This window comes from Equus przewalskii, chromosome 1, assembly GCF_037783145.1.
Source record: "Equus przewalskii isolate Varuska chromosome 1, EquPr2, whole genome shotgun sequence".
NCBI classification, from domain to species: Eukaryota; Metazoa; Chordata; class Mammalia; order Perissodactyla; family Equidae; genus Equus; species Equus przewalskii.
In genome coordinates this window covers 118826208-118839639 of record NC_091831.1, presented here as the reverse complement: position 1 = coordinate 118839639, position 13432 = coordinate 118826208, and the positions used below count along the sequence as shown (strand labels likewise).

General features: G+C 38.2%; 1 protein-coding gene across 6 annotated transcripts in view; it reads right to left on the bottom strand.

Moving 5' to 3' along the window:
- SIN3A (SIN3 transcription regulator family member A) overlaps window positions 1–13432 on the bottom strand; it is a 68628-nt gene that overhangs the window by 7518 nt on the left and 47678 nt on the right. For all 6 annotated transcript variants that reach the window (XM_008522261.2, XM_070574626.1, XM_070574602.1 and 3 more), the window contains 2 exons: window positions 10997–11170; window positions 326–418 (listed from right to left, as the gene is read on the bottom strand). In XM_008522261.2, the coding sequence (XP_008520483.1) occupies window positions 326–418; window positions 10997–11170 (267 nt within the window). The remainder of the gene's footprint in view (window positions 1–325; window positions 419–10996; window positions 11171–13432) is intronic.

Here is a 13432-nt window from a genome sequence, read left to right as displayed (position 1 = left end):
GATGATACTGGGCACATGGCACCTCATTTGTTTCGTATACTTTAGGAGAAAAACAGGAAAGCTGCCAACTATGAGATTTCCTCTGAGGAGACTGCTTTACTCAAGAGCTGGATGAGGCTGCCACCAACCCTAAATATCTACCATCAGGCTGCCCTTCTCTTCAGCTAAAGACAGGGCTGGAATGACCTGTACTTTAAGCATCCAGTCCTGACCCTTAAACAAGCCTAAGGACTACCTTGGCCTTCTATAAGACAGTCACTGGGCAGATTCTCAGAAGAGGACAGTTCTCTCAGCATGCAGTTTCTGCAATATATTTTGTCCATACCTCTGCTTCCACAGGGTCATCCGAGTTCTCCTCTTCTGTGTCCAGAAGCTCTATGGTCAGCTGAACCTGGCCTTGGCTCTGAATGAACATAAGCTGCAAATAAGAAATCTGAGTATAAACAAAAGACCAGCTCCACAGCTATAACCTAGCTGCTCAAGGGTTGGGAGGTGGGGAGGCAATAAAGTTCTAAAGCTTTGCTCCAATCAAAGAGATGAGGAAGATACTCAAAAAGGTTAGGAAGCAGGCGATAAAAAAGGCAAAAGTCCAGGTGACATCAGCATCATGGCAGAGAGTTCTCCCCATAAACTCCCCCTCAAAGATACAACAAAAAGGACATTCATATTCCAACAGAGGACATCCACACAACACAAAAGATGTCTGAGAGACCCACGCAGCCATAGTCGGAAGGTGGATGTGTTGGAGGCCCCCCCGAGGAAGTAGAAGGAGGTAAGAGAACATCTCTTTTCCTCCCTGAAGGATAGCAACCCAGGGACTGCATGAAGCCTCCAAGAGGAAAGAGAGGAGAGAGTGGCGGCCCTCTGCGGGAGCACCATAGATCTCTCCAAGGTCCCTCACAGCCCATGAGAAAGCGGCCCCACCCCACCAAGAGATGACTAGCTATCGTGGGGGTGTCTTCACCAAGCCAAGACCCCAGGAAAGCAGATAGTAAGGGCAGACCAAGAAGCCCCCAAGATCCTGCAGGAGAAAGAGCCCCTCCCCACCGGCCGGCACCTGGGAGCTGTCCCTTGGATTGAGGGGGGCTCAGAATACACAGCTCTTGACCCCCACCCAGTGGCAACAAGTGGAAGTGGCAATCAAACACTACCACAATGCAGAAACATAAATCTATGCTGTCTAGCAGTATGAAAACATATCTTCAATCTCAGACCAGAAGGAAAATGACAAGTATGCAGAAATCAATCCTGAAGACACAGAAATCTATAACCTAAATGACAGAGAATTCATAATAGCTATCATTAAAAAACTCAAAGAGTTAAAAGAGAATGCAGATAGACAATTCAACAAGTTCAGGAGCTACTTCACAAAAGAGATTAAACTACAAAGAAAAACAAATCAGAAATATTGGAGTTTAAAAACACAATGGATAGGACCAAAGCAGAACATGGATTCCTGAATGGTAGAGCTGATATCATGGAGGAATGAATCAGCAACACTGAAGACAGAAATATAGAAATGCTTCAGATGGAGGAGAGAGAACTAAGACTAAAAAGAAATGAAGAAACTCTGAGAAATATCCGACTCAATTAGGAAACACAACATAAGGATTATAGGTATTCAGGACAGAGGAGAGACGGAGAATGGAGCAGAAAGCTTGTTCAAAGAAATAATAGCAGAGAATTTCCCAAACCTGGGGAAGGAGATGGAAATCCAGGTGAAAGAAGCCACCAGATCTCCTAACTATGTCAATGTAAAAACACCTAGTGCAAGGCATATAGTTGTGAAGCTGGCAAAAGTCAACGACAAGGAAAAAAACTAAGGGCAGCAAGGCAGAAGAAAATAACCTACAAAGGAAACCCTATCAGGCTTTCAGCAGATTTCTCAGCAGAAACCTTACAGGCTAGCAGAGAGTGGAATGAAATACTCAAATCTTTGAAAGACAAAAACTTTCAGCCAAGAATACTCTATCCAGTGAAAATATCCTTCAGTATCATGGAGAAATAAAAACTTTCCCAGATAAATAAAAGCTAAGGGAGGGCCCGGCCCCGTGGCTGGGTGGTTAAGTTCATGTGCTCTGCTTCGGCTGCCCAGGGTTTTGCCAGTTCGGATCCTGGGCACGGACATGGCACCGCTCATCAAAGCCATGCTGAGGCGGCATCCCACATGCCACAACTAGAAGGACCCACAAGTAAAAATATACAACTATGTACCGGTGGAGGCTTTGGGGAGAAAAAGGAAAAACAAAATCTTTAAAAAAAGAAAAAAAAAAAGCTAAGGGAGTTCATTGCGACAAGACTCCCCCTACAAGAAATCTTCAAGAAGGCCCTAATACCTGGAAAAAAAGGAAGAAAGGGGTTACAAAGCCATGAGTAAGGAGATAAATAGGTAGACAAAATCAGAAAATTATACCTATTCATCAGAACAGGCTAGCAAAGGCTCAAGCAAAACACTAATGATAAAGGGAAAGAAAACACCAAAAACAAAGATAATCTTGTCATTTTAACCACAAATTCATAAGATGGAATAAGATGTGAGAAAAACAACACAGGAGAGGGAGAGGAAAGAGATTCACAAAGCTTAGTCTAAGGAAATAAGAGGTCATCAGAAAATGGACTATCTCATCTATGAGATTTTGCATAGAAACCTCATGGTAACCACTAAACAAAAGAGTAGAATAGAGACAGAAATAATAAATAAGTAGAAAACTAAGAAATCCAGCATAAAAAACTACCTAGTCAAATTGGTAGTCTGAAGTACACAGGACGAAAAAAAATGAAATGCAGAAGAACTGGAAAACAAGCAGTAAGATGGCAGCATTAAGCCCCGATATATCAATAATCACTCTAAATGTAAATGGATTGAATTCTCCAATCAACAGACAGAGAGTGGCAGGATGGATTAAAAAAACAAGACCCAACAATATGCTGCCTCTAGAAAACACATCTCAGCTCCAACAACAAACACAGGCTCAGAGTGAAGGGATGGAAGCCGATACTCCAATCTAATGTGGCAAACAAAAGAAAGCAGATGTTGCAATACTTATATCAGACAAAGCAGACTGCAAGATAAGACAGGCAAAGAGAGACAAAGAGGGGCAGTATATAATGATCAAAGGGACACTTCACCAAGAAGACATAACACTTATCAATATCTATGCACCCAACACAGGAGCACCAAAGTACGTAAAGCAACTATTAACAAACCTAAAAGAGACATTAATAACAACACAATAGTAGGGGACCTCAACACTCCACTCGTATCAATGGACACATCACCCAGACAGAAAGTCAACAAGGAAACAGTGGAATTAAATGAGAAACTAGACCAGATGGACTTAATAGATATATATATAGAACACTCCATACAAAAACAGCAGAATATACATTCTTCTCAGGTGCACATGGAACATTCTCAAGGATAGACCGTATGTTGGGAAACAAGGCAAGCCTCAATAAATTTAAGAAGATTAAATAACAACAAGTATCTTTTCTGACCATAATGTTATGAAACTAGAAATTAACTATAAGAAAAAAGCTGAGAAAGGGACAAACATGTGGAAACTAAACAACACACTTCTGAACAACCAATGGATCATTGAAGGAATTAAAGGAGAAGTAAAAAAATATCTGGAGACAAGTGAAAATGAAAACATACCATACCAACTCATATGGGATACAACAAAAGCGGTATTAAGATGGAAATTCATCACAATACAGTCACACCTTAACAAACAAGAAAAATCCCAAATAAGCAATCTCAAACTACACCTAACTGAATTAGAAAAAGAAGAACAAACAAAGCCCAAAGTTAGCAGGAGGGAAATAATAAAAATCAGAGCAGAAATAAATGAATTAAAACAAAAAAGACAGAAGAAAGGATCAATGAAACAAAGAGCTGGTTCTTTGAGAAGATAAACAACACTGACAAACCCCTAGAGCCAGACTTACAAAGAAAAAAGAGAGAAAGCTCAGATAAATAAAATTAGAAATGAAAGAGGAGAAATTACAAGAGATACCACAGAAATACAAATGATTATAAGAGAATACTATGAAAAGCTTTATGCCAACAAATTGGACAATCTAGAAGAAATGGAGAAATTCTTAGATGCTTACAACCTCCCAAAGCTGAATCAATAAGAAACAGATAATCTGAATAGACAAATCACAAGTAAAGAGATGGAAACAGTAATCAAAAGGATCCCCCAAAATAAAAGTCCAGAACCAGACGGCTTCCCTGGTAAATTCTACCAAACGTTCAAAGAGGATTTAATACCTATCCTTCTTAAACTATTCCAAAAAATTAGGGAAGACTGAATACTTCCTAACACATTCTATGAAGCCAATATCACCCTGATACTAAAACCTGACAAGGACAACACAAAAAAGGAAAACTATAGGCCAATATCACTGATGAACATAAATGCAAAATATTGGCAACCCGAAAACAGCAATACATCAAAAGAATCATACAACCATCATCAAGTGGGATTCATACCAGGGACACAGGGATGGTTCAACAGCCACAAATCAATTAATGTGATACAACACATTAAAACCACAATGATCATCTCAAGAGACACAGAGAAAGCATCTGACAAGATTCAACAGCCATTTATGATAAAAACCCTTAAGAAAATGGGAACAGAAGGAAACTACCTCAACATAATAAAGGCCATATATGACAAACCCACAGCCAACATCATACTCAATGAGGAAAAACTGAAAGCCATCCCTCTGAGAACAGAAACAAGACAAGGGTGCCCACTCTCAGCACTCTTATTCAACATCGTACCAGAGGTTTCAGCCAGAGCAATTAGGCAAGAAAAAGAAATAAATGGAATCCAAACAGGAAATGAAGAAGTGAAACTCTCACTGTTTGCAGATGACATGATTTTATATACAGAAAATTCTCAAGAATCCACTGGAAAACTATTAGAAATAATCAACAACTACAGCAAAGTTGCTGCTACAAAATCAACTTACAAAAATCAGTTGTATTTCTATACTCTAACAATAAGCTAACAGAAAGAGAATTCAAGAACACAATCCCATTTACAATCACAATAAAAAAAAGAAAATATCTAGGAATAAATTTAACCAAGGAGGTGAAAGACCTATATACACTGAAAACTGTAAGACATTATTGAAAGAAATAATGATGACATAAAGAAATGGAAAGTATTCCATGCACATGGATTGGAAGAACAAACATAGCTGAAATGTCCATACTACATGAAGCAATCTACAGATTCAATGCAATCCCAATCAGGATCCCATTGACATTCTTCACAGAAATGGAACAGAGTCCTAAAATTCGTATGGGGCAACAAACAACCCCAAAATAGCTAAAGCAGTCCTGAGGAAAAAAAACAAAGCTGGGGGTATCACAATCCCTGACTTCAAAAGGTACTAGTAATCATAGTAATCAAAACAGCATGGTACTGGTACAAAAACAGGCACACAGATCAATGGAACAGAACTGAAAGCCCAGAAATAAAACCACACATTCACAGACAGTTAATCTTTGACAAAGGTGCTAAGAACATACAATGGAGAAAAGATAGTCTCTTCAATAAATAGCGTTGGGAAAACTGGACAGACATATGCAAAAGAACGAAAGTAGACCATTATCTTATGCCATACACAAAAATAAACTCAAAATCAATCAACAACTTGAAGGTAAGACCTGAAACCATAAAACTTCTGGAAGAAAATATGGATTGTACACTCTTTGACATTGATCTTAAAGGATATTTTCAAATACCATGTCTTCTCAGACAAGAGGAACAAAAGAAAAAATAAACAAGTGGGACTTCATCACACTAAAGAGCTTCTACAAGGCAAAGGAAACGAGGATCAAAACAAAAAGACAACCCACCAATTGGGAGAAAATATTTGCAAATCATACATCCGACAATGGGTTAATCTCCATAATATATGCAGAACTCATAACTCAACAACAAAAAAACAAACAACCCAATCAAAAAATGGGCAGGGGATATGAACAGACATTTTTCCAAAGAAGATATACAGATGGCCGATAGGCACATGAGAAGATGTTCAACATCACTAATCATCAGGGAAATGCAAATCAAAACTACACTAAGATAGCACCTTATACCTGTTAAAATGGCTATAATCACTAAGACAAAAAATAACAAATGTTGGAGAGGCTGTAGAGAAAAGGGAACCCTGATACACTGCTGCTGGGAATGCAAATTGGTGCAGCCACTAAGGAAAGCAGTATGGAGCTTTCTCAAAAAACTAAACATAGAAATACCATATGACCCAGCTATCCCACTACTGGGTAATTATCCAAAGAACTTGAAACCAACAATTCAAAGAGACTTATGCACCCCTATGTTCACTGCATTATTATTCACAATAGCTAAGACATGGAAGCAATGCAAGTGCCCAGTGACTGATGAATGGATAAAGAAGATATGGTATATATATACAATGGAATACTACTCAGCCAGAAAAAAGGACAGAATTGTCCCATTCACAACAACATGGATGGACCTGGAGGATATTATGTTAAGCGAAATAAGCAAGACAGAGAAGGACAAACACCGTATGATTTCACTCATATGTGGAAGATAAACAAACACACGGACAAAGAGAACAGTTCAGTGGTTACCAGGGGAAGGGGGATGAGGGGTTGGGCACAAAGGGTGAAGGGCAGCATTTATATGGTGACAGACAAGAAATAATGTACAACTGACATTTCACAATGTTGTAACCTATTATGAACTCAATTAAAAAAAGCAAAAGTCCAATCTTGCTACCAGCAAAATGAAATGTTACAGCAAAAAAGCACCATCTCATGTTTCATATATCTTGAATTAGCTAAAACTATAATCAATGTTAGTAAGAGTGCTTTAGAAGTATTTTGTTCATTAGAAAGAAATATGGCATAAAGCCAGAACCATAAAATGTCAATGTCATTTCCCACTTGACAATACCATTTCCGGGACTTAATATACAAAGATGTAAACTAAGTCTACAGCTTTAAAGAAAAAAAAAGGGAAATTTCTCATATCAAAAGTGAAGAGGAAAACATCAAACACAACAGAGAGTAGCAATCGCATTTCCACCCCAATAAAGACCACCCAAGATACCACACACGCCATGGGGTAAGAAACACACAACAGCAACATACTTAGAAGTGATGTGTTGCAAAGGTATCAATCATATTTGAAGCTCTTGAAATTGTGAGTTCTGCTTATTTGTGCCATTTTTTAAAAATTCATATTTAAAAGCAATACGCTGATAGAGGCAAAATCAAGTCATACTTTGCACAAAACAAATGTGTGATGTTGCACAACATCAAATGGTGATGGCACATGGAACTCCCCTTTCAGAACCCAGATATTTTCAATGCCCTGATCCTAACTAAGGGCTTGCTGCAGAAAAGACCACTATCCAAATCATGTGGAGAAGATCAGAGCTTAGAAGGAAGCTTGAGAATCATTTATTTCAACCTTCTTCATTTTTCACAGAGAAAAACCTAAAATTCAGAGTTCTGGTTTCTCAAGACCACACAGCTAGTCAGTAAGCAAACAGCACCAGAAGTCCATTCGGTTCCCAGTATCTTGTGGTGAAACTTTAAAAAATTCCTATCTGCTAGTAAAATGTAAAACATGACAAAAAGTTAATACACACACACAAATACAAACATAGTTACTTCCAAAACAGATTTGAAAAAAACTGCCCCTAGGAGTCTGCTAAAGTCCCTTGGATCTAGGACAACCTAGAGTATCAAGATTTGTCCTCTTGCTGTAAGGAAATCTCCCTTCAAAGCAATATTGAGGAGACAGTCTCCTCTCTACATGCTTAAAACTGAACTCAATTTCATCCCAACAGGCTCCTCCACCTGTCACCTGTCTTGTGAGGCCCTTTAGCACGTGTTCACCCCAGCTCTCTCTTCTGCAAACACTCTCCAAGTCTTGACTAGCTTCATTATCAGACAGCCTACATCTATCACCCACATTTGGCAACTGCCTCCAGTTGTAAACAGGCTTCTGGTTCCTCTACTCCTCCTTATTCAGTGCTACCAAACTGATCTTCCTGAAAGCTGAAATCCAGTGGGATATTTAGTCCTTAAAAATGCTTCACTGCTCACCAACCACAAGAAAATTCAAACCTTTCTCTTACACGGCTATGAAGATCCTCTACCATTTGGATCCCCTTTCTACACATCTCCTTTGCCAATATCCTATATTTCATTCACTCAACACACAGTCACTGAATGTCTCCTATTTATCAGGCAGGGGCACACTCACAAGAGAAGATGATTTCTTGCTTGAAAGAGCTCAATTTAGTAAAGGAAACAGGAACGCAAACAGCTATATTTACATTACAACTAAGTAATCACAAATGTACTATTCGAGAGACATGGTTAATATGCTGTGGGAATAAAAAATCCCTCCCCATGAGCTGAGAAAGATTTCACCTCACTAAAGTGACATGCAGCTGGGCAGTGAAGGACATAGGAGAAGACCAATCAATTTCAGAGAAATTACGGCAGAGAAAACCGTATTTAAAAAGTACATAAGAGCCAGCCCTGATGGCCTAGTGGTTAAAGTTTGGCACTCTCTGCTTCAGGGGCCTGGGTTCAGTTTCTGGGCGTGGAATCACACCGCTCACCTGTCAGCAGCCATGCTGTGGTGGTGGCTCACACAGAAGAACTAGAAGAACTTACAACTATACACAACTATCTACTGGGGCTTTAGTAGGGGAGAAAAAAAGGAGGAAGATTGGCACAGATGTTAGCATAAAAAAAAGTACATAAAAAGAACTACACCCTCCTCACCAAAAGAGGGTGAAGGACATGAATAAGAAATACAAAGAAGAGGAAAAAGCAATGGGCAACAGTAGGAAACAGGGAAATGTGAATTAATGTAATTTTCTAAGCATCTAATTGGCAAAAATAAAGAAGTTTGATAATACCAAGTGTTGACTAAGGATGGCAAAAAAATGCTCTTATGAAAGCATACAGTGGTACAGCCTGTCACTTCAAAGACTGAAATGGCAATATCCATTAAAATTTAAATTTTAAAAATATGCATATCCTTTGACCCAGGAATTTCACTTCTTTCTCTCCACCCTGGACAGCTACTAACACATGCACACAAGGATACAAGTACAACAAAACGCTATTCAACGCAGCACTATTTGAGAAGGTAAAAAATGGTAGTTGTTTCAATGTTCACCTACAAGGGAATGACTTTTTTTAAAAACCACAGCACGTTCATACTATTAAGTATGACACAGCAGTTGAAAAAATGAGCTGGATCTATATAAACCAAAATAGAGCAAATTCTTAAGATGTATTCAGTGAAAAAGGCAAGATGTAGAATACACACAGTCTAATATCATTTATTTCTAAATATATATATGTACGTAAATGCACAGAAAAGGGTCTTAAAGGGTATACAGAGGGCTAAACATGCTTGATTTTTAAAAAGCAGTGCAGAATTTGCATAGAAAAAACACAGGGAGAGGAGGCTAGAGGCGGGGGTGGGTAGGGGATTTGAAGGGCTGCGTAAGTTTAGCTTAATACTAGCACGACTGAATTTATTCTATATGTGAATATTTTAAAGAAAAGGATCCCTGTGGTGACACAATATCCTGGTTATTAAGCCTTTCTTCCTGCTATTCCCTCTGTCACTCTGATAACTCTTCTTATCTATGGGGTGAGTCTACCCATTCCTTCACAGGCCCTCACCACACAATTTAATACGTTGTTAACTCATTGTGTGTGGAGGGGATGGTAATCCTGTTCGCCATGAAACTAAACACACAGTAAACTCATACTAAACATTTATAGTTTTAAAACCCCGAAAAACTCAGGAAATCTCTCCTGTAGTAAGAAAGTCCTCAGGCAGTAGAACGTCAAGATCCTGAGAGAGAACTAGAAAACTCACTTTCAGTTCTTTGATTCTAAATTAAGCAAATAGTATAGCTGATGGATTAGAAACTTGAGAAAAAGCTGAAAAAAGAAGCACATAACTAAGTGAACAATTTGGGGTCAGATCATTAAAGTACATGGAACATACCCAACGAAGTCAAACTTTTATTTAGCTTAGTTCTTTCTGCTCAGCCAACTACAAACCTTATTCCAGGCTACCTGAACCTGCCCTTCTTATATAAATACATAACAGGTTTTGTTCAACTATACACATTTATTACAGAGCTGCAATCAGTTCACATCTTTATCATTTTTTTTGCTTCAGTATTTTTATAATTTATAATTAACTTTTAAGGGCTGCAAAATACACCATCCAGTATTCACACAATAGGCTGCCATTAACCATTCCCATAATGGGTTGGACCTCTAGGTTGTTTCCAATTATTTGCTTTTCTAATTAGCTATTATAATGGTGGAAAACTGGAAACAACCTAAATGTCCAACAAGACCCACATAATCCTCTATAAGATGAAATATCAAATTGTCTTAAGAATATGCTGAAGACCCAGAGGTATTGCTAATTGAATGAAAGAAGTTATGGAACACTTGGCTCAGTATAATTTTTCAAAATATATAAAAGCATAGAAAAATCTAGAAATGTCAGCAGTGATTATTTCTGGGAAGAATTATAGGTGACTATTTTTTCTTTTCTCTGAAGTTCCTACCTTTTCTACAACGATCACAGATTACATGTATAAACATTTTTGAACAATAATATTTACAAAGCACTATAATATGAAAAAATGTTCAGAGGAAAAAACCAATACAAAATTGTAAAAATCATGTATAACAATTTTTTTAAAGGTAAGAAAGTTTACTGTCCACGAAAGACTTTACTTCCACTTTTCCATGTTTTTTTGTATTTCCTCTAAGTGACCTCACAGGAAGTATAAGGAGTTCCAGGAATGGAATCACTGGGTCGAACAAAGTACCCTGATACGTCTTTGACTTCTGGTAGAGACAGTCCCAACAACTTACACTGTCACCAACATGGTCCTTGACTAAATGAGTAACTCTCACCTTAAAGCAATTCTCATCTGACATGAGTTGCTCAGCCTTCCGCTGATATGTTGACTCCAGGAGACTCCTTGAAGTCTGTGTGTTCAGCTGGCCTCCAGTGGCCCCATTATTGTTTTCTGCCAAGTAAAGGTCAGTCACCTGTACACAGATCTCATCACTCACAATGTGCTGCAGCTGGAATCAAGCAAAGGCAAGTCATCAGTGAACTAAGAAACTATTTCTCCCTGTCATACAGTCAACCCTCCTTTGGTAGTTCCAGTCACTCAGCTCAAAAAGTTTTTTCAGTTGTTAATTTTAGAAAATTAACCACATAAAACCACTATTTTATTTTCTTAGAGAAAAACCAAGCTGAAATCTTCACCCATATCACTAGTCCACGAGTAACATTTTCAAATCTGTTTAAAAGCAAAACCATAGGCAACTCAGGTTAATATGCTGCTTTATATTTAAAGTCCTAGGGAACTTAAACAAATTTTTTTTACATGAAAGAAAATTTCCACAGCTTCCTGTTTTTATGGTGCTGCTTCATCATTTACAATTTGCTTTCACACATTCTCATTTGATCCATACAGCTACCCTAGGAAGCAGGCTGGAGGGGGTGCCCTGTTATATATGAGAAAAATTTACCTGTTAGATGAGAAAAATCACTGTGTGCCAAGGCGAGGAGAGGGGCCTTGGAGAACCATGAAAGCAAGATCCATGTCTATCTTCCCAGCCCTAGTACAAAGTCTGAAACTCATTAGGTATTTAAGAAACTGTGGCTGAATTAATTGTCCAGGGGCACTCAGCTGAAGGAGCAGAGTTGGGACTAATATTCAAGTTTCCTCACCCTAGACCAATATTCCTTCTAACACAGCACCTATTTTTTCACATCTAATAGGAAGTATAATACTTAAACTGTATATAATATTGATTAACTTATTTTTAACATAGGTCAATCAAGATTGACTATTGGTAACTTTCATGACTATCTTATTAAGCTATCTGATGACTACAAAGTTGAACCTTTCAGAGTTTCCATTCTCATCAAGCCATGACAATATTAGTATTGGGAAATAAAAATTCCCTCAAATGAAACTTTACCCATCAAAATGCCCGAGAATGTGAAAAATAGATACAAGATAAAAGCAAAACATTAACGGCAATATTAGTTTGTCTATTTTACTTTAAAATTCTCATAACCACTAAGTCATTCTATTTTTAGGAAGATACATTCTTTTTGAAGTGCTAGTAACTATGACAACTACTTATTCTTAACATTTTAAAAAGTCTTAAATGACAACTATGTGTATTTGTAGATAAATGGACACAGTGCAAGGTTAGAAGGGTGAGTAATTTGACAGCAGTAGAAAAGCCAGCAACAGGAGATGGTTAAATAAATTTCAGTTAGTCCAGACAACGGATTCTAATGTCACCATTAAAATAATGCTTACAATAACTTGATAACATAGGGAAAAGCTTAAGATACAGTGTTTGAGAGAAAAAAAGTACTGTTTAAAAAATGTATATCCAAAGCATAGTCTCTACCAGGAAGACACTTCTGCTCTCTACCTTCTTATGGAAGTAGACCATGTCACTGAGTCCCCCACCCACACCCTCTTCTTGGATATCTGGCCCTTCCTAGAGTCTCTGGAAAAGGCAGCACCACAAATCCAGGGACCACTAGGCAACTCCCACCTCCAAGCTAGGCTGGTCAGATTCTCTCTCCTGCTAATTTGAAATGACACAATGAGCATTTGGTAAGAGTTTTTTACAGAGGAGCATCTGGATGGAAAGATCAGGTAATACCGTGGGGCCAGATGCACTGCTGTGGCAAGCCAAAGCCTCAGGGGGTTGGACAAGCCCTGAGTATGTGCCAAATGTCCATCAGCACAGGGAAGCATGAGAATGGTGCAGGTGTCCAGAAAGGCATGAAGGAAACCAAAAAAACCTTCCTAGTCCAATCCTTACATGATCTGGCCTTATTTTGAGTTCTGTACTAGATGTCTGTGAGACACTCTATTGTATTCTTAAGACAAATCCCTCAAACTAGTCTGGAAAAGGTAAGATAAATATATGGCTTCACCTTGAAATATATGTTCTACGTCCAGTTAGCAATGAACTTCGGGAGAATACCAAACGAGATGCGGAGAAGGAGAGAAGATATGCCCCCAATTGAAAAATTAAGATGAAAAGAATGAACATGTTTTAAAAACACTGGATTTAGGTTTCTGGATGAAATCTGTTTCCATAAAAAAAGACTGGACATTACATATTATTGACTCAAAATCAGTCATAACCAGGTAATTCCAGTAAATGGACTAATCATATGTATTGTTTCAAAAACTTGGGCTTACAAAAAGCTAGTTTCATTGGATTTTTAAGGTGGTTGTGCCAGCAGTATGAAAGACTTTACATCTAGCTATAGCAGCAGCAAACTTGTAAGTGAAACATTAG